Below are 24,532 nucleotides of genomic sequence, written 5' to 3'. Positions count from 1 at the left end.
TGAAGTTAAGCCAAGCACATTCTCGTGTGCTTTAAGATGTTACGTGGGAAAAAAGGCCACGGTGTGCTTTCGGTGCGTGATAAGGTTGACAGCATCGTTTGTAAAAATCTGTGGCAATTTTTCATTCGGAAGTCGATGACAGTATATCATCCGAAGTGTACGCTCGCAGAATGGCATTTGAGAGCCACCATCGGTAACACGTGGCACGATGACATTCACAGCGGGCTGGAGATAGGCTACAAGTTAAATCGTTGTGCGGGAACGGCTCAATATAATTACGTTACGATAACCGATTTGTATTGCAGGATCCGAAAGGCACAGTGAATAAATGAAACCAAGGATTTACTTTACTTTGACCACGTATGGCAGATTAAATCAGAATATTGCATCACTGAGTGACCGAAAAAGGAAATCATCACTTGTAAAAGCGTGTATCATCGCCAATGAATTCCTTTAAAGGTCTATCCGCACCTCCGAATAGCACGGTTGGCTATGTACGGTGCGAAAGAAGTTCAACATACATACAGCTACATGTGTTAGCACGTACAAGCTTCATTTTATTTACTGTTTACAAATGTGTTTCGTTTACGAATCTGGCTGTAATGAGCATTAACATACTGCAGTTTATATCAGTTTTATTTTCATAGCGTGTCATTGCACTTCGCTTCACTTATTTTCATTCCAGCCGAGTAAGTTCAGTTTACGTCTGTCCACTTTATACCCTCGCTTGTCGTGACGGCCTCTTAATATGTTTTTACCCTCAAACCGTCTCATCACCTTTCTGTACATCTCACTGCAGTTTAACTATAATAACTCTTATTATAACGTTTGATGGGTGTCAGTTTTCCTTCCCTGCGAGTTAAGCAGTCCTTCACACTCAATGAGGCAGGGTTCCATTCGTGTACATACTCGGGTTGCCGCGATATTATATTTTGTATTCATACTACGAGATCAAATTTCATAACTTCGCATTTTGTTACGCAATCTTACTGTGTCGTGCTTGTGCTTAGCTGTAGTACTTCCAGCGTAAATTGAGATTAGAAGTTATTCAACTGCAATTAACCAAAACATAAGCCTGCCATGAACATGTCTTACCGTTATAATCTCTCGTGCTTATTATAACGCACAAGTTGTCAATTACACGAAGAAATAAGCGGTTAAGTTACACGAGCTAATAAAATGATGACGTCATGCAACCATCATTCCATGAGTTTACTCCAGAAAACATTTAGCAATAAGTGAGACTGATTGTTTTTAGTAATGCATCGTGAGCCTATTTAATAAATGTTTACACATAAAGTTCTGGAATATCAGATTCTACTGGATATGAAGAACTTGACCTTTTTTTATACAGTTGTGATAACGTGCGACACACGTGGTTTCTTCGTTACTTAAGAGCCTTTATTCGGACACGGCACTATCCCGAAGCCCGTACTTCGGTTCTTGATGCACCAACTTCCCCTTCTCCCCAAAGCGTCGCCTCTCCTATCCCCTTTTATATCCTCCGAGCCCCCTTTCTGGAAGCTTCGCTCAGCCCATTTCACTCAGCCAATCCTCGTCCTCCAATGGTCGTCTCCAATCAACCCTCGTTTCCCGCCTTTTACGTTTGAATCTCTCCTCCAATCCCCTTTGAATCTCATACCCTAACCCATCGGCTTTGAGGCCTCCCTGCACCAATCAGACGCCTTGATTAACTTCCAGACTCTCCGCACGCACGCACGCTATGTCAGGTAAGTGGTCTGTTGCCTCGGTCATGCTTCGGTCATGACACGGTCATGCAATGTGCAAGCAGAGTGGAGCGGTGGCGCAGTGGGTTAGCGCACTGCGCTTTGAGCCCGATCACCCGAGTTCGATTCACGGCCAGGGCTAACATCGGTGGCGAGTGATAGTTCTGCACCAGTCCTGGGCCCGCCCCTCCCTCCACACTAATCCGCCCTGACCACTCTAGGGGTGATGGATGGCCACACGAGCAGCCATGTCCGACAACGGCATGGGGGAATCTTCATCCATCCATGAGTTGACAAAGGGGCAGTGAATGGCTGTTGTTGTTATGACGCAGTGCGCAGCGTAGCCGGGATATGTTTCATTTTACAAGGCTGTTGTCCGTAGATCCGCACTCTGTATTTGTCTGACCTGTTGTTGCTATTACCATCGGACATTCCTAAAAAGCTGTGGCCCGCGTCTGATTGTTTATTCACACAGTCGATCGTCGACGATCATCGATGATTATCCGGCGGTTTCGGGGGGAGGGGTGCCGGGTTTCCAAAAACGCCGGATGATCACCCGTCATCATTTAAAATTGCTTATTTTTGCACATTCTTGGATGACATTACGTTTTTAGGTGTTGTGTATATCTTTATTTGCTAGTGTTTAACATTTTGCCATGTGAAATTGTCATAAACATACAAGTAGACCAAAATGACTGTAAAAGGTTCACGTATTTACTGTACTGTATTTACCACTCCAATCTGAAAAACTGCATCATGTTGTGATGATGCACGTAGCACCACGATGCTCTTGTATCAACACAACCAAGCGTGTTTGACAATCGCCGGAGTGATGCAGCCTTCAGGCCCGGTGCTCCGGCGAACGCCGAATTGCACGCAACTTTTCGCCGGATCGCACCGTGTATAATTTCTGTTTTTATTACTGTAGTTATTAGTCACGAAAGATGGATATACATGCAGTATATTAATTGTTTAAGTTGTATGTTGTGTATATAATATTTGACATGGAATCAAGCATAGCTACTTTTTTTTGTCACGCACGCGGTACCGATAGCCAGACTGGTTACAGATTAGCCCGGGACCGCCGGGTAATGTTGGAAGCCAGATAATCACGTGCCAGATAACAGATGGTCATATTTCGCACCCAATTTGTATCAAAAGCATTCAATGTAGCTGCTGCCCAAAAGTGTTTTGAACCCCACCCTAGTTTCATCTCTTGGCATTCTGTTATCTCTGTCCTCATTTAAAATGACTCCATTAAAATCACTCATGTTTCAGTGTGAATGTAAGATTACAACATAATTTGTATCTGTAATTGTGGATTGCTTTGTTGTCTGCCGACTGAGTCACACTTAAAAGAGCTTCTTAGCTCTACGGGCTTTACTGAGGAAATCAACTTCTAAACTGAATCTAAACTAAACAATTTTGTATTTTACCAGGTAAGGCCCACTGAGCTGCGTAGCTCTTTTTCAGATGCACCCTGGCCACAAATTATAGCTCAACGAAGTGGCTTATCACATGGAAATGTATAGCAGCCAAATACTCTAAACACGTGATATTCTAAATGTGGAGGGAAAAACCGGAGGAGGACCCGGAGAAAAATCCATGCGACCATGGAGAAAGAGACATGCGAACTCCAAATATACAGGCATCAGGGTCGGGATCGAACCCATGAAAACTCTGGGTCCTCAGGTTTTTCCACTCAGATTTAGAAACGTGCATTTGGAGCATCTGGCTGCTTTAAATGTCCATGTGCTAAGCCACTTGGTTGGGCTATCATTTGTGGCCAAGTAGCTTCTAAAAAAGAGCTCTACAGCTCAGGGGGCCTTACCTGGTTATAGTTTACCTCCTGTATACCAGGCAAGGTAGTTAACATGTCGCCACCGTGGCTTCAAGCTGGGATGCTTTCTAACTTCTAGCTGGATGCCTGTACATCCCGGAGTGACGCGGGCGAGCTCACATGCGCAGGTTGACGTGTCGAGCCGTGTCCCACAGTGGCTTCTCTTTGCTTCCACAGCTCAGCAGGTACAGCTGCTTCCTGTAGCACAGCTGCTCATCCACCAGTTGCTGTGGTGACATCGGCACAGGAATGCATCGACAATCGCACTCCAGGAGCATGACACCCACATACGCAGGTAATTCCACTTCGCAAACCAAGCTCACGACGGCAATGCACTCAAGACACCACGCGTGACGCCACACTCGATGTGCTGTATTTAAAATGTGAAGGTGATAACTATTCATTTTTTTTTTCTGTTGACACTTTGGTTCCTCGGCGGCGAAATGTTAACTACCTTGCCTGGTGTACCGGAGGTTGTGAGTTCGATCGCGACCCTGGCACCTATATATTTGGAGTTTGCAGTGTCTCTCTCCCCGTGTTCGCGTGGATTTGTCTCCGGGTCCTTCTCCGATTTTTCCCTCCACATTTAGAAGCATGCATTTAAACTCTTTGGCTGCTGTAAATGTCGACACGATAATCCACTTCGTTGAGCTATCATTTGTGGCCAGGCCACATCTGAAAAAGAGCTACATAGCTCAGTGGGCGTTACTTAGTTAAATAAAAAAGTTTATTGTATAATTTATAGATTTAAATTTTCAAATAACCTTTTTCTTGACGTATAACGCATTTATACAGCACTAGAATAGCGCCGTTTATGCACAGGCACGTGTGCGGTTTGTTCCACACGCTGCTTTGACGTTTGTCTGCCGGCCGAGTCGCCCTTTGCCGGGAAACAGCTTCTGAGCTCAATGGGCTTCACTCAGTGGGAAAAGGAAACTTCGGGTCCTGTTTCAACGTCGTGACATTTTCCTCCATCAACGTGCCCGAAAAGAAACCCCCGGGTGAATTGTCTCAATGGGCTCTCATCAATGGCGGTTATTTATTCACTCGTTTGACCACTGAGACCAGATTTTAAAATGTTTAACAAGCTGATGAAACCAGCCCATTCAGACAAAAACAAGTTCCTTTGAATGTGTTGTATCGAATCCTGGTTGGGGGCTGACACACGGCCCATCATCCCTCTCGGGGTCAATAAAATAGGCAATACTTTGTGGGGGAAGTCAACAGTGGTTGGCCTTCTCTCTTCAGTTATTTTCAAACGTCTTTTTCGCGTCTTCTTTCCTCGGTTGATGTTTAACAATTTCCGCCTTTTCATGCATAGCACCCTGAGAACAGTTGTTTTAGGGCGCTTCATGAATTTAATTATTATTGTCTCATGAAGAGACTCACCCCTGCCATCGGAATGGGGAATTTCCACCGCTGACTCGTGGCTGCAAACGGGGAGACGAGCAGTGCCTCTAAATGCTCGTTTCGAACTGGAAATCAACTCAGAATTTAATTGTGGGTTTTAACCCTCGCAGTCGGCAACCTGAGTGAAGGCCGCTCTGCCAGACCGCACGGTTGAAGAAAAACCCCGTCTGGAGCCCGAGGCGATGCAGCCACGCACTCGAAGACGACGAGTGAATCCAACCACGTTGCTCCTGGTTCATGTCGCAATGACCCACACACGGCGGCGGTTTGGAGGGTACCCCCCGATGAAAAGTGGGGGGGGGGGGGGGCAAGGCTTTACGTTATCCCGACGCAAAATTGTCATAACCCGGGCCGAAAAAGCAAAATGCGTGAAAGTTACAAAACTCTCCTTGGCTGTGCTCGTCGAGAGAGGTTACCAGAAGCGACGTCCTGAGATCCGCGAGGCGTCCGGGTACGCAGTTAGCATCGGACGCATCCACAATGACGGCCACGCGAGTGCCCTGCACCAGGCCAAACAACTGCACGGTTCCAAACGTGACCGGCAGGGGGCGGGCGGTGGGGGGGGGGCACGGGGAAACGCAAGAGAACACATAATTGATGTAGTAACACCGTCCACCGCCAACAAACTTGATTGTTATCTGTAACAGAGGTTTTTTTGTTAGGTTGGATCGCGTAAATATAAACATGTCGTTAAACTCCGCCACCACCACTCGACACAGCCAATTAGTAAGGGGCTTTTCACGTAAACAAAACGTACCAATTAGTTACCAGTTCAGCACGAACCGGTTGTGTTCGAGAGTAAACCCACTACAACATTTACAATTCGAGTACCGTGTAAATTCACCGGTAATTACAACAACAACCAGCATCATCAGGCGACAGCCAAAAATGTGGATAAATCATCCTCCTGTTTTGGTCTTAAATAGAGGTGGGAGTAAATGTGATGTCGTCACTGTGAGTCAATCAGGTGCAAAGACCAGGGGGGGGGGGTTAATGTAGTCAGATAAATTACAATGCATCTCTATTATGAGTTGGTTTATTCACGATGGCATTGGTGGCCAGATGTTAACTACCTTGCCTGGTAAACAGGAGGTCGTGGGTTTGATCCTGACCCTGACGCCTGCTGTATATTTGGAGTTTGCATGAATATCTCTATGTACACATGGATTTTTCTCCGGGTCCTCCGGTTTTTCCCTCCACATTTAGAATCAAGAACACGCGTTTAAGAGTATTTGGCCACTGTAAATTTCCACGTGATAAGCCACTTCGTTGAGCTATCATTTTTGGTCAGGTCACATCTGAAAAAGAGCTACATATCTTCTTGGTTCTTTCGGTAAAGTCACGTAGAAGCAGCCGTCCTCAGGTGAGGACGGCTGCTTGCTTTGTGGCCGAAACGTCGTGAGAATTATTTTATTATGTTTTATTTTTATTATTTTATTACTTCCCTTCTACGTGACTTTACCGAAAGAACCAAGAAGATTAATCCCTGCAATCACGAAAGCTTTAAATCGAAGAGCTACATAGCTCAGTGGGCCTTTACCTGGTAAAAATAAAAATTGCGTAAATAGTTTTAGGTAGTGTGTAGCGTTGTAGGACCATAAAAAACGACAGAGGCAAATGGGGGCTCTCATCCATCGGTGTGAAAGACAATGGCTGATAATGATGGTGACATAGAAGGGAAGTGTATCTTTCTATCACGATGAACATGATGTTCCAGAGGTCTCAACAGGTATTTTATTTATTTATTGACGTTTGTTGTCAGCCGTGACAAAATAGCAGGCCTCGTGCGACACAGCTGCAAGCTTATTGACTTTCCTTGCCTGCCATCGCTTCACCAAATGAATCGTGAACATTTCCCAAACGGCCCTCGCAACGGGATAGGCGTGCTGCATGTACGTTTGGATACACGGTGGCGAGCGCTTTCCCCCATCCCCTCTGCCTGTTACAGGAAGCAGGTGTACATTTAATACACAGTACCTTCCTGCTGTCCTGCAACAGCCACTTGATCCTCTGATGATAAAGGGCAATCATCCTGAAAATAAAAATCAACACTGGACGGTGAGGATCGATGCACTCAATCGCACTCACGTTAATGATTATCGCTACGCACATCCAAACGTGTTAGGGAAATGTAATGTTTACTTGCATAACTCCTTTTGGTACAGTCACAGTCGTGACATTTGAAGTCAACACTTGTTCTATGAATAAAATCATCATAGGAATATGGAATTTCCATCACTGGTTCAGGGTTGTAAAAAGGAAACGAGCAACACCTTAACGCTCGATTGAGCCAGGATCACTTTGACGAACAATAATATTTGTATCTTTCAGCCAATAATTGATTTTAATTATTTTTTGGAAATGATTGACCATTAATTATCATGTTGTGCCCATAATGCTTTTCAAAGGCACATTGTGCGATGTTTTGTACAACGTATCAATGAAGACGATCGTGAAGAGGCTTTCCGGCTAGTAACTAGTTAACACGTATTAACCGGCACTTGCCCTTAACCATAACCGCAGTGCTCCGCTCTGTCACCTCATCGCACTTGTCAATGAGCCACATCTCCACACCTCGCAGGTAATGGCGAGCCATATTTAATGAAAAAAATACCGCCTTACAAAAATAAAGAGTTTACTTAAAAATATAAATCTCTTCTTTTTAAGGCAGTGTTATTTACAAATATGTTGAGTTAGTTGCTTGTGCACCACTGCCAATACAGAAGAGTAGCACCCCGGTTTAAATCCGGGGGGAAGGTGCATTCCTGAAAGCTGCGACCTCGATGGGGAATATCGAAGCGACATCAATCAAATCGAAGACAATGGAAGCTTTGCGGTGACGCGTTGTGTTAATGCTCGCGTCTTCATCCTAGACGTACCCACAACGTTACATTACCAAAAATACCGCACTCAACGCAGTAAACTTAAACACAAATTACTTAGAGTACAATAAGATGCAGTTCACTATAAAAACAAATAAAAATACCGTACATAAATAATATATTGTACTCTACAGTTCAGTATATTTCTTTAAGCGCGACGCAAAGCAGTTCCAGGTGGAGGCGAAGGCTGAGAGGTTACAGATAACGAGACAGGATGAACAATGATGCTGTCAGCGACGTGAGTGGGGTGGAGGTGACGCAAATCAGGTAGCGGTGTTCATAATAACGCGACGACAGATTTGCGAAACGTCATCAAAGGGAGAGACATAAATCGGGTATGCTTTGTTTCACAAAAAAATATATAAATATACAAACATATATAAAAACTAATGCACGGCCAAAATGTATCCACGGAAACTCCCGACTGTCTGCAGCCATTTCATGAATAAAAGGAGTTGTGCAGGCAATGCCTCCATTCATCTAAGCCTTTCACAATCACTGGCCATGGATGATGATAATGGATTGATGGAGCTGGTGATGATTATCAAAACAAGCAATCAACTGGACATCAGCACAATAACGTGGCTTTATGTACGATTTATCGTAGAAAGTTGTGTGTATATATATACAATATTAAATATGCTCTTGACCCTTTTCCCGTTCCAAGACGTCTGCAAGTCGCAGGGTGTGGTGGTGTCCCATTCACCGCTGAATCTCGGAACGCGCGAGCGGCTCGACGTTAATGTTATTTAGAGAGACGTAGTCATGCCGTTGTTTTTAAAGACGTTACCGCCGAGAACCGTAGCGACACGACCGCCGCACTCTACGATAGCTGGTGCCAAAACTGCCACGCGCCCTCCCCCGCGGCCTTGTGGGAGCCTCGGTACCGATAAAGTTTTTTCATTTTTTGTTTTTCTTCGGGTTCCGTTCCGATGATGTGTACATATACGTCACCGGAGCGGAATCGGAAGAAAAACTGCATATATTATCAGAGCACGTTTGTTTGCATGTTCACCACAAGTACGTGTGGTTAATGCAGACTTGATTCCTTGCAAAAGGTTTCTATTTGGTGTTTGAACATCTTAACACCTCCTGTTTTATTGCCAGAAAGGACAAAATATATTCTTTTTTTTATACCGATGACAAGTATGTTATTGGAACGGGAAAGGGTTCAAATTGCCATTCATACAGAAAATTGTCTGTCGCAACATTTTTTTTTGTCCAACACATTATTGAACGTCATGCAAAATTAGACAAATTATGTCAGACGGCTTATGAGTATCACTGCCTAATCATGCGCGATTTAGTTGAAGACAAATGCAGTTCACTTACTGGTGCAGTTTGGTTTCGAACTCCGCAATGACAGCAGCACTGAAGTGTAAATGCTCCTGCATGTCTGGCCCAGGGCTCCTGTTGAAACACAAAACAGGAAATGACAGCGCAGAAGATTCACCCGCCGCCCGGTTCATCGGCGGCATTGCAGGCGCACGAGCTGTCACACAGCAAACTGGATGCATATGTAATTAAAAATAAAAAGTCAGAAAAAGTATTGCAAGCACAGTCTTTCCTTTTTTTTACTACCAGCTAACTTTTATAATCTATCTACATTAAACTTCTTGGCACCATACGTAGCCAAACTTGCTGGGGGAAGGACAATAAACAAAAAGACAAGAAGCGGGTCAAAAGAATGAGTTTCCAATCTAGATGATTTAAAAGTGTATAGCTCCAGTGGCTTCCTAACATCGTGTTCCAGACGGCCGCTGAAAGCGCGTGATGCGGTGACCGTCTTTGTTTGATGGCCAGCCAAAAGCCGCCGCTGTAAGGATGACCAGAGGTTGTGTGATGGTTTACATTCCTTAACGAGATCACCAAGGTGTTGTGATTCATTTGTGGCAAGCACTTTGTGTGTAAGGATTGCGACCTTATAACGAATTCGTTTGGCAACCGGAAGCCAGTGCAGCTCGGCGAGCACTGGCCAGACATGGTGGGAGGCCTTTGTGAATTAATGTCATCACAAAAATGTGCACCTTTTTGGAACATGTCTTTTTTAATGTTCTGCTGGGTCATCCGGAAAGCCTCACAGAGTCTCAAGACTCTTTTTCAGGAGGATGCTGCAATGTTTTTGCAGAAGGGGGGCGATGTTATGTAATCCCAATTTGGGCGTTGCAGTGGCGAGATTTTAACTACCTCGCCTGATATAAAGGAGGTTCCATCCCGACCCTGACGATGCCTCTATACTTGGAGTTTGCACGTCTCCCTCTCTCTCTCTCTCTCTCCCTATGTTCATGTGGATTTTTCTCCAGGTTCTCCCCTCCACATATAAAAACATGCGTTTCGAGTATCTAGCTGCTATACATTTCCACATGATAAGCCACTTTGTTGATGTATCATTCGTGGCCACGTCGCTTCTGAAAAAGAGCTATATAGCTCAGAGGGCCTTACCTGGTAAAAATAAAAAATAGTTTAGTATCTTGCTGGTACATTTTCGGCGTGAGATGTTTGGTGAATACCAGCAGCAATGAGGGAAAGCCGCAGAACTCCGGAGAAAACTCGCGCATAACAGAACAAACTCCACGCAAATAGACGCCCGAGTCAGGCATCAAACCCATGGCCTTCTTGCCGTGAGGCGCAAAGTGTTACCACAACGCCAACCCTGCTGCCCCAGAAGGTGTTCATGTAACACTCACGTCAACAGGATATTCTACAGAACCAGAGTAATGCAAAGTGTTGAATAACGCAGAACAGCGCTGCGTGACCGTAGTGAGCCAACCTACGAGCTCTGATCTGTCCGTGTCTGGATGTCACCGGTCGTCTGTTGCCGTATATGACTGCTACCGTGCCCACTGGCGATGTGGAAGTACAATGGGTGATTGTTAAGGTAGCAGGCAAGTTCACACACAGGCAGGGCATAGGTGAGTTAAACGTCATGGTCGCTAGCACTCAGGGGCATTTCAATGTCAGCAACATGGTACTGGGTACTGACGAGGGAATGGGCAGCGTGGAAATAATGTATGAAATGTCCTGTAACGCGCACAGTATGTAACTTGTCCCGTAACTTGTTTCTGCAACTTGCACAGTGTGAATTCCACTTGTACACGCTACGTATTAGTGTCTCCGAGTGGAATTCGTCATTGGCAATCCAATGGTTATCTTCCTCGCCTGTTTTGCAGCAGGTTGGAGGTTCGATCCTGACCCTGAAGTCTGTATATTTGGAGTTTGCATGTCTCTCTCCCCATGGTTGTGTGGATTTTTTCTCCAGGTCCTGTTTTTTCCCTCTACATTTAGAAATTTGCGTTTAGGTTATTTAGTTTTGGCTGCTATACATTTCCACATGATAAGCCACTTAATTGAGCTATCATTTGTGGCCAGGTCGCTTCTGAAAAAGAAGCTAATAGCTCAGTGGGCTTTACCTGGTAAAACACAAGTTTAGTTTTATTAGTATAATTTTTTAGTGATTTGCTTACATTTCCCATACTTTGTACCGCTATCGTGTTTTTGTATTGTTTGTTGTTGTAACGTTCTGACCCTGTGCCCCAACTGGACATCTGTGAAAAAGAGCTTTAAAGCTCATCAGATTCCTCCTGCAGTATAAATAAATATTCTGATTCTGATTATCACCACTATCCCTCACGGTCCTGCGGTGCCACATACAATCCATATTACGTATGGAGTGCTCCCTCCTTTGGCTGCCATTCCATCACCAGTCTCAATCTGCTGTCATTCATTCTAGCGGTAGACCACAGCACTTTCCCACCCGCTCTGCTGTGTGATGCGTACGTCAAAATCTATGTTTTAATTCTCAGAACAGGAATGTACACAAAATGAAGTTGCAGAACTAAGTTGAATGTTGATGGGATTTTTTTTTTGGCAGTCATCGGTGACTGGGCTGAGGCCATCGACTCGCTACGGTTGCAAACTAAACTTTCATCACATGGCAGCAGCTGCCTAGATTCGAACCCAAGTGTCAGCGGTGACAGCTCAACGCTCTCCCCTGAATTCACCAATCCACGATTGACCAGTGTGGATGACCTAACTTAAGGTCAACCCACCCGTCACGACCAACGTGGAATAGTGGAAGGCCTTTAGCCGAGGCCCTGATTAAGGTTCTTGTCGGCCTTCAGCACTAACTCTCTACAGCTGATACTGCTGCTGCCCCATGTCACTACTACCGCCGCTGTCACTCGATTGTCTCATGTGTAACTTCGTCCAGACGACAACGCCTTTGTCTTCCCTTGCACTGCTCTCTATTGAGAATGAGATTGTGCAAAAACACCTTTGGATGTTATTGATAATTTTGCAATGAAAAAAGTCTCCGAAAGTTCATCTACGGTGTTAATTTCGCTCTCACCTTATGAGAAAAAACTATTGACATCTACTTGACTCTGCCTCTTAGTATGTACAGTTGCCTATTCTTGATATTTAAATATATCTTGGTTACATGTTTTATCATACAAAAAAAACCATGGTGACATTTTTTTTTTCGTAGGCCCTAGGCATCGTGCCTACTGTGGCTTATTGGATAATACGGCCTTGGTCATGCATAGCTGTCAACACATACGGTTTACCCCGTATTGTTGTACAGGGAATTGAGTTTTCAGGTCCATATGGCATACAGCCATTTCAGTACGGGCAAAAAAATGTCTGTGTTTCTCCCTTGTGATGGGACTTCATAGGATGAACGTTGAGATTTATAAGGGTACGGGGTGACCAATAAGGTCTGAATTGGGGATGACAGATATGGTCATAGGGTGTCTGAAAGCAGCGTTTTGTGCATTATAACCACAGTGAATAACATTAAAGAACCCCGTGGAAGAACTCAGTAATCCTGCTTCAGCCCGCAGTGGAATGTCAAGGGGCTGCAATTTAGTTGGCGTGAAAGTGGCGGTGGCAACAGCGTCGAGGTTGTGCAGAGCGTACGCGACGACGGTGCCCTTGTGCAGGAGGTGCGGTAGGGTGAGGCGGTGGCTCTCCAGGCTGCGCATTCTCAGCCACTGCGCCGAGTTCTGTCGGTCGCTGCACGAAACCTCCATCCCCTCAGCTCTCTGTCACAGGCACCCAAAACAAAAAAACGCGTCCGCAGTAGCTCGCAACGAGAGGGCCTTTGCGGATTGCTAAACGGAGGGCGTTGCACCGCGCCTGCACCTTGGGGCACGAGCTTGGTATCCTGGATTACGTCTCGAAGCATAACAACTGTTACATTGTATAACATTCACACAGCGCGCGCTCCCGATCTACTTTCTGCACCTCCCTCGCCCCCGCGCTGAGTCTCAACCTCGTTCCTTCACCCTTCTTGCTCCCCTTCACTGAAACAAACTTCCACTGCACATAGGACAATCGTCTTTACTATTACCGGCTTCTGTTCCTCCTGTAATAAAGCACATCCACGACGACTGCTGACTTGTGTCTTTTATTTAACAAGGACTGCACAGCTCCGCTCTCTCTCTCCGGATGGCTTCGCTCTCTCTCCTTGCCGTAACGCGCACACTCCCTCGTCCACCGTTGCGGCGCGTCTCTCTCTCTCCACACTCGCCGCTGGCTGGCGGCGCGCTGGGAGGAGAGAGGACTTCGCTGGCCGGTGGCGAGAAGAGGTAGGCGATGATGCAGTCCGGACACCAGGCTTCCCACACCGACCCCAAGTCCTCTCACCGCCTCTCCTTATATTGCTCTCGGCGGAGCTAGGCTCCACTTCGAGCCACGCCCCTCGTGGAATCTTCCAAATATTTCCCGTACATACCCACGAGCTTTGGCCCAGATGGAACCCTTCCTTCTAATTGGATATAAGTAACCCAGCAGTTATTATCCAAAACCCCTGGTTGTCCCTTAGGTGGCGCTCTCTCATTACACTCCCTTAAAACAACCCCCATCTCTTTTCCCTTCCCCATCCGACTACTATTGCTACTCCCTGCCCCACCTCCCAGCTACAACCAGGCCGACCCCAACCCCTATCACTACCTCAACCCCTATCACTACCCAAACCCCTATCACTACCCCAACCCCTGTCACTACCCCAACCTCTATCACTACCCCAACCCCTATCACTACCCCAACCCCTGTCACTACCCCAACCCTTATCACTACCCCTATCACTACCCCAACTCCCATCACTACCCCAACCCCTATCACTACCCCAAACCCTATCACTACCCCAACCCATATCACTTCCCCAACCCCTATCACTATCCCAACCCCTATCACTACCCCAACCCCTATCACTATCATTACCCCAACCCCCATCACTACCCCAACCCATATCACTACCCATATCACTACCCCAAACCCTATCACTACCTCAACCCCTATCACTACCCTAAGCCCTATCACTATCAGAACCCCGATCACTACCCCAACCCCGATAACTACCCATACCCTAACCCAGATATGGGCAAAGTACGGCCCGCGGGCCGTATACGGCCCGTTGGGCTTTTTAATCCGGCCCGCCGAACTTGTCCAAATATTATTATTAAATAAAATTTTACCTTCCTCCTGTAATGCCCCCATTTCCCCATTAGATGGCGCACTTTGTGTAATCCAACAAAACAAACAAAACTTAACTCCGAGTTCTCTCCGAATTTCACGAGTCCATTCTAGACCGCACAGTTTTTAAAGAGTTTCAAGCACAGAAAACATAATTATAGTTTGAAAAATCATTAATTATACAAACTTTTCAATAATTTCCTTCTTCACTTCAATTTAAATTTTCTTTAAAAACTTCTTCTCACCAACATTACCACTCATTACCACTTTCTCCGAAGGCAAGTTTGTAAAAGAATACATGGTACAGACAGCAAACATCTTGTGTCCGGAGATCAAAAGCTAATTTGAAAAAGTCAGTTTATCACGCAGGACTGTGACTCGCCGTGTGGAACTGATTGATAAAAATATAGCCAGTCAATTAAACAAAAAGTCTGATTCCTTTGAATTATATTCACTAGCACTGGATGAAAGTACGGACGTAAAATACACTGCTCAGCTCCTCATTTTTATCCGAGGCATTGACGACAGTTTTGCGATAACAGAGGAGTGTTTGACCATGGAGTCCCTGAAAGGAACAACGCGAGGAGAGGACTTGTATAACCAGGTATCTGCTGTCATCGAAAGAATGATGCTACCTCAGAGTAAACTTGTCAATGTCACAACGGATGGATCGCCAAATTTAACTGGAAAAAATGTTGGGCTGCTGAAAAGAATCCAGGATAAATTGAAAGAGGAAAACCCTGTCCAGGATCTTATTTTCCTTCACTGCATCATCCATCAGGAATCCCTGTGTAAGTCTGTATTGCAGCTTAATCATGTCGTGAATCCAGTCGTAAAACTTGTGAACTTTATATGAGCAAGGGGACTTCAGCACCGTCAGTTTATTACGTTCCTGGAGGAAACTGATGCGGATCATCAAAACTTGCTGTACCACTCTGGTGTCCGCTGTTTAAGTTTGGGGAAAGTGTTACAACGATTGTGGGAGCTGAAAGAGGACATCATCGCATTTTTGGAGTTGATGGAGAAATCTGACGAATTCCCTGAGCTAAGCGACAAGAACTGGCTTAGTGACTTTGCGTTTGCTGTGGACATATTTTCACACATGAATGAGCTGAATGTGAAACTGCAGGGGAAAGATCAGTTTGTTCACGACATGTACAAACATGTGAAAGCCTTCAAATCCAAGCTCACTTTGTTCTCCGGACAAATTGCGAACAAATCTTTCGCTCATTTCCCCACACTTGCCATGCAGGAAGAGGCACCGCGAAACGCAAAAAAATACAGCAAATCGCTTGAGGACCTGCACGGAGAATTCTGCCGTAGGTTCTCTGATTTCGAAAACATTGAACAGTCACTTCAGCTGGTGTCCTGTCCCCTGTCACAAGACCCTGAAACAGCACCACAGGAGCTGCAGTTGGAACTGATAGATCTTCAGTCTGACTCCGTCCTAAAGGAGAAGTTCAACTCTGTTAAACTGAATGACTTTTATGCTTCACTTAACAGAGCCACGTTTCCAAACCTCCGGAGGACTGCACAGAAGATACTGACTTTGTTTGGCTCGACTTATGTGTATGAGCAGACATTCAGCGTCATGAACGCCAACAAAGCCCGTCACAGATCAAAGTTAACGGATCAGCACCTCAGATCTATCCTGAGAATTGCCACAACCAAAATAACTGCAGACTTGGATTCACTGGCAAAAATGGGAGATCAACAACACTATTCCCACTGAAACTGAAAGTGATGATCTGTTGCTGCAGCGAGGTTGGAGCCAAATCTCCATCACACAGCCTGCGTGGCTGCTCTAACCTGTTAATGTAGATAATAAAGAAGTTCAAGTGAGGTAATTGGTTTGGGCGCAGGCCTCAGATCTTTTCATGATGTTTCATCAGTCACTTTACGACATGTTTTTGTATTGTTCATGTTCGTGCAATTTGTTAAATTTCCTTGCAAATAAATGCTTTGCTACCTGTTAAAGGCCAAATCCCTTCATGTAATGATTTTTACATGTCATTTATATTAGTTCACACAAACACTCCATCCATCTGTTCCTGGCCCGGCCCCTCTCAAATTTTAGAACCCATTGTGGCCCGCGAGTGAAAAAGTTTGCCCACCGCTGCCCTAACCCCTACCACTACCCCTATCACTACCCCCACTGCTACTCCCTAACCAGCTATGACCAGGCCTACCTCAACCCAGTGGTGTCACGAGGGGGGTGCGGACCGCACTGGGTGACACCATCAGAGGGGGTGACACCAAAATGACTATACAATTTTTGTGCAGTTTTTCAGCAGAAAGGTATTCTTTTTTAGAAAAATATCCTTGTAGTTACAGTGAGGGAAAAAAGTATTTGATCCCCTGCTGATTTTGTACGTTTGCCCACTGACAAAGAAATGATCAGTCTATAATTTTAATGATAGGTTTATGTGAACAGTGAGAGACAGAATAACAACAACAAAATCCAGAAAAACGCATGCCGAAAATGTTATAAATTGATTTGCATTTTAATGAGGGAAATAAGTATTTGACCCCTCTGCAAAACATGACTTAGTACTTTGTGGCAAAACCCGTGTTGGCAATCACAGAGGTCAGACGTTTCTTGTAGTTGGCCACCAGGTTTGCACACATCTCAGGAGGGATTTTGTCCCACTCCTCTTTGCAGATCTTCTCCAAGTCATTAAGGTTTCGAGGCTGACATTTGGCAACTCGAACCTTCAGCTCCCTCCACAGATTTTCTATGGGATTAAGGTCTGGAGACTGGCTAGGCCACTCCAGGACCTTAATGTGCTTCTTCTTGAGCCACTCCTTTGTTGCCTTGGCCATGTGTTTTGGGTCATTGTCATGCTGGAATACCCATCCACGACCCATTTTCAATGCCCTGGCTGAGGGAAGGAGGTTCTCACCCAAGATTTGACGGTACATGGCACCGTCCATCGTCCCTTTGATGCGGTGAAGTTGTCCTGTCCCCTTAGCAGAAAAACACCCCCAAAGCATAATGTTTCCACCTCCATGTTTGACGGTGGGGATGGTGGTCTTGCAGCATTCCTCCTCCAGACACGGCGAGTTGAGTTGATGCCAAAGAGCTCCATTTTGGTCTCATCTGACCACAACACTTTCACCCAGTTGTCCTCTGAATCATTCAGATGGTCATTGGCAAACTTCAGACGGGCATGTATATGTGCTTTCTTGAGCAGGGGTCCTTGCGGGCGCTGCAGGATTTCAGTCCTTCACGGCGTAGTGTGTTACCAATTGTTTTCTTGGTGACTATGGTCCCAGCTGCCTTGAGATCATTGACAAGATTCTCCCGTGCAGTTCTGGGCTGATTCCTCACCGTTCTCATGATCATTGCAACTCCACGAGGTGAGATCTTGCATGGAGCCCCAGGCCGAAGGAGATTGACAGTTATTTTGTGTTTCTTCCATTTGCGAATAATTGCACCAACTTCTCACCAAGCTGTTTGGCGATGGTCTTGTAGCCCATTCCAGCCTTGTGTAGGTCTACAATCTTGTCCCTGACATCCTTGGAGAGCTCTTTGGTCTTGGCCATGGTGGAGAGTTTGGAATCTGATTGATTGCTTCTGTGAACAGGTGTCTTTTATACAGGTAACAAGCTGAGATTAGGAGCACTCCCTTTAAGAGTGTGCTCCTAATCTCAGCTCGTTACCTGTATAAAAGACACCTGGGAGCCAGAAATCTTTTTGATTGAGAGGGGATCAAATACTTATTTTCCTCATTAAAATGCAAATCAATTATAACATTTTTGACATGCATTTTTCTGGATTTTTGTTGTTATTCTGTCTCTCACTGTTCAAATAAACCTACCATTAAAATTATAGACTGATAATTTCTTTGTCAGTGGGCAAATGTACTTTTTCCCTCACTGTAGTTATAACAACAACAAAAAATATTGTAAACCAAGATTACATGTACAATATACCTACAAGGCTAAAACTCTATGCTAGTTTACTTTTTGAACCTTCTAATGCGCTCCGGTCATAGCTTCGAGTCAAGTGGTTTCGTCTGCACGCGCTGCTGTTTTCGTTGCTGCTGGTGTTTTTATAGTCGCTGATTCTATCAAATTTTATGGTGTTTTAGCTACAATATTGTGGTAATTATTATGTGAACCTATATCAATAACTTTTTTGAGAATTAAGTAGTAATTCAAGTAAATATTGTAATTTGAAGGTATTATTTTAATTTTGCTCGTTGTTTACGTCACAGCTATTGCCATTACATTCAGTGATATACGAGAATTACGATTTACGAGTAACATTAGTACAAAAAACATTACTAAGGATTCTGTATGGTCTAGTACGGGCGGAGGTCCATGAGGTGTGACACCAACCATGAGTTACCCACACTGAGTGACACAAACCCAAGTGACGCCACTGCCTCAACCCCTCCTTAACCACTCCCGTCTCTCCTCCCGTCACCACGGCAACACCACCACTATAAATGACAACCCCACTCTTTATCTCAACCACGATCACCTTACGTACAAATTTGCAATAGTTGTAAAGTGCCTAGGAATGCGGCGCTTTATGCAGTCCGTCTATATAAGATAATATACACTTGAGTATAGAAGACAATACTAATATAAACCGCCAGGATTTTCCAACCGTTTGATGTCTGTGCCTCCCCAGACTGGTGTTGTGAAGCCCGGTTGCACGGTGGCTCTGTAGTGACATCTACAGAAGAGACAGCAGCAGCTCTGTAGTGACATCTAGAGACCCCATTGTTGTACTGCCCAACAGCGGTTTCGGAGGCCCAATGCGCAGAGCCCAATCGGTGAACCTCCCGTTCCAAACTATACGCGTAAAAAAATACTATATATTTTTTTATTTTACCAGGTAAAGCCCACTGAGCTATACAGTTTTCTTTCAGAATCGACCTGGCTATCACAAATGACAGCTAAACGAAATGTCTTATCACGTGGAAATTTATAGCAGTTAAATACTCCTAGACGCGTAACGTTGATTCTAAATGTGGCAAGAAAAACCGGAGGGACCTGGAGAAAAATCCACACAACCACGGGAGGAGAGAGAGACACGAAAACTCCAAATGTACAGAAGGCATGAAGGTCGGGATCGAACCCACGACCTCCTGCATACCAAGCGAGGGAGTTAACATCTCCTAGCCACCGTGATGATGATGAGAGAAAGAGGCACGAAAACTCCAAATGTACAGCAGGCATCAGGGCCGGATTCGAACCCACGACCTCCTGCATACCAGGCGAGGGAGTTAACATCTAGCCACCGTGGTGCCCAACTGCAGGGGGGGTGCTACATTGTGAACAGAGCAGTGCAGAAAAAAATCTAATTTAACCTGGGTGCATTATGTCAGTCCATTTGCCCCAGACCGGATGTTTCCCTTGTTAATATCACCCGTGGTGTGGCATCGATTTAATAGTTCCAATATCTTTACGTGGTCAATATAACAGTAAATTATATGATAAGCATTTGAAATGAGTGAGTTGTCAAAAATGCATTCTTATTGGCCATATAAATACTTCTGAGGTTTGCTACCCGAGGTACGGTACCTATTTTTCTCTGGCCTATATGTTACATCTGCCTCTCAGTATAATTCCAAGCATGCATCTCTCCACGGCTCCTTTATTCACCTTTGAGTGTTTATTCCATTTGTCTTTGTAAATGTCTATTTTTAATCGACATGTCGCAACAGCTGACGTACACTGATACACAAAAAAAGATTATCCAGGTACAGTACGTTGCGTTGTGTTATCCACTTAAGTTTTTCAAAATCACTCAAACCCACTCTCTGTCCACCTCTTTCATTTCATAAATGTATATCCCGGACTGCCTTCAATAGCTGCCCTGGGTACACACACGCACTCTGCGTTGCTTTCCAGCTATTGAGTGAGCTTGGGCGCCACAGTGGCTAGGAGATGTTAACTACTTCGCCTAATACACAGGAGGTCCTGGGTTCGATCCCGACCGTAACGCCTGCTGTATATTTGGAGTTTGCGGTGTCTCTCTCCCCGTGGCCGCGAGGATTTTTCTCCGGGTCCATCCGGGTTTTCCCTCCACATTTAGAATCAACATCACCCATTTAGACTATTTGGCTGCTGTATATTTCCACTTGATAAGCTACTTCGTTGAGCGATCATTTGTGGCCAGGTCGCTTCTGAAAAAGAGCTCAGTGGGCCTTAGCTGGTAAAATATATTTTTTTGTTAATTAATAGTTATAGTTAGTTAACTTGTTGTACCTGACCTTTCTGTTGCTCATTAATACAGAGCCTAACTGTGCAGCCTTCTCTACGACTGGACGTCCCGACATGGGTGGTTAGCAATGAACATCTGATAGTTCACCTCCCTTGCGCGTGCAATTACCGGTAACACAACTATTTTAACAACCCGAATAGAGAGACCTTGGAAACGCAATGATCCCCCTGACAAACGAAGCGCGTGCGACAGAGCTCACTTTCATTGCAATCGTCTCTACACCAGTTGGGGTGCGGTGGAGCAAACACTAAAGCAGCTATCGGCCTGCTCTGCAATTCTGCAATGTATGCAATCTGTCGCAATGTAAGGCAATGTATGGCAATTCAGTATATCTAATCTGTTGCGATGTAAGCAATCTGTTCCAATATATGCAATCTGTTTCAATATATGAAATTTGTTGCAATGTATGCAATATGTTGCAATATATGCAATTGTTGTTGTAATGTAAGCAATCTGTTGCAATGTATGCAATCTAAGCAATCTATTACAATGCATGTAATCTGTTACAATGTATGAAATCTGTTGCAGTCTATGCAATCTGTTGCAATGTACGGTATCTGCTGGGAACGTGTCGGTGACTTTGTGGTGCCGATGATGAGCGCACCAGGAGGTCGTGCGTGTGGTTCACGTGAGTCACGAGCAGGTCCGAGTTGGCGTGCTGCACCTTTGCAGACTCCACATCTTTCCACGCTGGCCTCTGCACACACAAGACAAAAATCCCAAGTGTAGGCTTGACAGACTTTTGGGAAAAGTGCTGTTAGCGAGCACCTCCGAAGGCCGGCACGGCACATGATGGGGTGGGTGGCCAGCACCACGCCCGACCGCCTTTGTCTCCCCAGTGACGATGTTTACACACCGCACCAGGTACTCATTTGAGGCTGAGTCGATCTCGGGAAGGCCCAGGACCAGTGACGGCTCCTGCAAAATCTCTCAGGGGGGGCAAATGTCTGGATGATTGATAAGGATAAGGTCCACCCATGCAATGAATAAATTAACAGCTTAAGCATGTAAAGGCAACTTCACTTCTTTAATATTAATGGAAAATAAAGTGACTCTTACAATACATCTTGTTTGTTTATATACTCACTATTAAAACAAACCACTCAAGTTTATTTTATTAAAGATTCCACTAGGTAGCGATAAATTATATTGTTGGATAAAACGTGCTTACGTATGATGACGTAAGCACGTATGATGACGTAAGCACGTTAGGGCTTGCCCTCCCGGAGCCATAGAGAATGCATTGGAGCGCCCCCGTTCGAAAAAAAACATCTTTGAATGTAAGTCTATGGGGCCACTCGGGGCGATTCTCAGCCGGAGTGAAATCGCCCCAAAAGAGGCGGTACTCCACAGAACGTGACATGACGCTGATTGGACTATATCCAGAGGCTGACAGTGACGGCTAGCGTGACTCTGTGGTTGAATGACATTGGTGGTGCGTCGCCCAATCGCCCTAATGAAGAAACCGCCCCTGCCCAGGACCAGTTCAGATAATCATCACTGGTGTTGGCCGTGAGCGAAAAACGAACCCGAGTTTCCATGTTTGTAACCGCTGCACCACCGCTCCCCACAACCGCTCCACAGACACACAAAGACAAAGATCCCCCGTGTAAAGTCAATAGCCTGTTGGGGCAAGTGGTGTTGGCGAGCACACGCATAGTCCACACGACTCGTTATACAGCGATGCCAACGAGCAGGCGTTCTCACTTCCCGGATTGTTATTCTGACCGATGATGTTTAATGCGGTTTCCAGTGAAATGCCGCACTTGGAATTACTTGATTTTTCCTCAACTTACCGCTGAGCTGAAACAATAAAAAAAATGTACGTGTGTAACGCTTGCGTACGTGACAATGTGTTTGGCAGTGTCGAGTAGTGGAGGGTCATAACGACACAAATTTGGTCAGATCACTAAGTGGTCTCACCCAGAAATCAAGTGCAGCTATTACTGAACTAAACAATGTGTTATGTTACCAGGTAAGGTCCACTGAGCTATAGAGCTCTTTTTCAGAAGCGGCCTGGCAATCACAAATCATAGCTCAACGAAGTGGCTTATGTGCAAATGTATAGCAGCCAAATACTCTAAACTCACACAGGCTCATAGACCACTCACACAGAGAACCATATACTCACACAGAGACCCATAGACTCACACAGAGACCCATAGACTCACACAGAAACCCATAGACTCACACAAAGACCCATAGACTCACACAGACACATATACTCACACAGAGACCCACAGAGACACATAGACTCCCACATAGACTCATATACTCACACATAGACTCATACAGAGACACAAAGTCCCACACAGAGACCCATAGACTCACACAGAGACCCATATACTCACACAGAGACACAGACGCACACACATCAGAGACTAATAGACTCACACAGAGACTCAGACTCACACAGAGACTCATATACTCACACAGCAGAAACCCATAGACTCAGAGACCCACAGACTCACACAGAGACCCAAAGACCCACACAGAGACCCATAGACCCACACAGAGACACAGACGCACACAGCAGAGACCCATAGACTCACACAGAGACTCGCACAGCAGAGACCCATAGACTCACACAGAGACTCGCACAACAGAGACCCATAGACTCACACAGAGACACAGACGCACACAGCAGAGACCCATAGACTCACACAGAGACTCGCACAGCAGAGACCCATAGACTCACACAGAGACTCGCACAGCAGAGACCCATAGACTCACACAGAGACTCGCACAGCAGAGACCCATAGACTCACACAGAGACTCGCACAGCAGAGACCCATAGACTCACACAGAGACTCGCACAGCAGAGACCCATAGACTCACACAGAGACTCGCACAGCAGAGACCCATAGACTCACACAGAGACTCGCACAGCAGAAACCCATAGACTCACACAGAGAGACGTAGTTTGTTGTACTTCCCCCGCATCTCCGATTTGTGCGGTTGGCTACGTACGGTGCGACAGAAGTTCAACTCACTTACATTTAATATCGCATAGAGAAAACATGCAACTCTACTGTCAGCGAGACTCACCTTCTCCTCCATGCTCCGCGTAAGACTCGTCGTTGCGTGGAACTCGCTGCCCGTGTTTATTAGGCTCGATGTTGCGTGCGACTCGGCGTTGCGTGCGACTCGGCGTTGCGTGCGACTCGGGGTTGCGTGCGACTCGGTGTTGCGTGCGACTCGGCGTTGCGTGCGACTCGGCGTTGCGTGCGACTCGGCGTTGCGTGCGACTCGGGGTTGCGTGCGACTCGGTGTTGCGTGCGACTCGGCGTTGCGTGCGACTCGGCGTTGCGTGCGACTCGGCTTTGCGTGCGACTCGGCGTTGCGTGCGACTCGGGGTTGCGTGCGACTCGGCTTTGCGTGCGACTCGGTGTTGCGTGCGACTCGGGGTTGCGTGCGACTCGGCGTTGCGTGCGACTCGGCTTTGCGTGCGACTCGGTGTTGCGTGCGACTCGGGGTTGCGTGCGACTCGGCTTTGCGTGCGACTCGGCGTTGCGTGCGACTCGGCGTTGCGTGCGACTCGGCTTTGCGTGCGACTCGGTGTTGCGTGCGACTCGGGGTTGCGTGCGACTCGGCTTTGCGTGCGACTCGGCGTTGCGTGCGACTCGGCGTTGCGTGCGACTCGGCGTTGCGTGCGACTCGGCTTTGCGTGCGACTCGGCGTTGCGTGCGACTCGGGGTTGCGTGGGTCTCACTCCCCGTGTTGACTCGCGTTGCCTGGCGACGCCGCGGAAGCCGCGAGCGTGAGACGCGATTGGCGGTGGTGGTGGTGGAGGAGGGTTGTGGTGGTGGTTTGAGAGTCGTGGTGGTGGTGGTTGTGGTGAGAGTTTGGGGTTGTGAGAGTGGTGGTTGTGGTGGTGGTTTGAGAGTCGTGGTGGTGGTGGTTGTGGTGAGAGTTTGGGGTTGTGAGAGTGGTGGTGGTGGTTGTGAGAGTCGTGGTG

General features: G+C 46.1%; 1 protein-coding gene across 1 annotated transcript in view; it reads right to left on the bottom strand.

Moving 5' to 3' along the window:
• LOC133353672 (von Willebrand factor A domain-containing protein 3A-like) overlaps window positions 1-23,844 on the bottom strand; it is a 135,894-nt gene extending 112,050 nt beyond the window's left edge. Inside the window, 7 exon segments of the mRNA XM_061570102.1 lie at window positions 3,688-3,794; window positions 5,394-5,495; window positions 6,955-7,009; window positions 9,192-9,269; window positions 12,777-12,901; window positions 21,179-21,271; window positions 23,623-23,844. Coding sequence (XP_061426086.1) covers window positions 3,688-3,794; window positions 5,394-5,495; window positions 6,955-7,009; window positions 9,192-9,269; window positions 12,777-12,901; window positions 21,179-21,271; window positions 23,623-23,634 — 572 coding nt within the window. The 5' untranslated portion in view covers window positions 23,635-23,844.
• Window positions 23,845-24,532: the final 688 nt, after the last annotated feature.

Source organism: Lethenteron reissneri, chromosome 44 (genome assembly GCF_015708825.2).
Source record: "Lethenteron reissneri isolate LAM-NWPU_2019-01 chromosome 44, ASM1570882v1, whole genome shotgun sequence".
Taxonomy (NCBI): domain Eukaryota; kingdom Metazoa; phylum Chordata; class Hyperoartia; order Petromyzontiformes; family Petromyzontidae; genus Lethenteron; species Lethenteron reissneri.
This window is presented reverse-complemented; position numbering and strand designations above follow the sequence as displayed.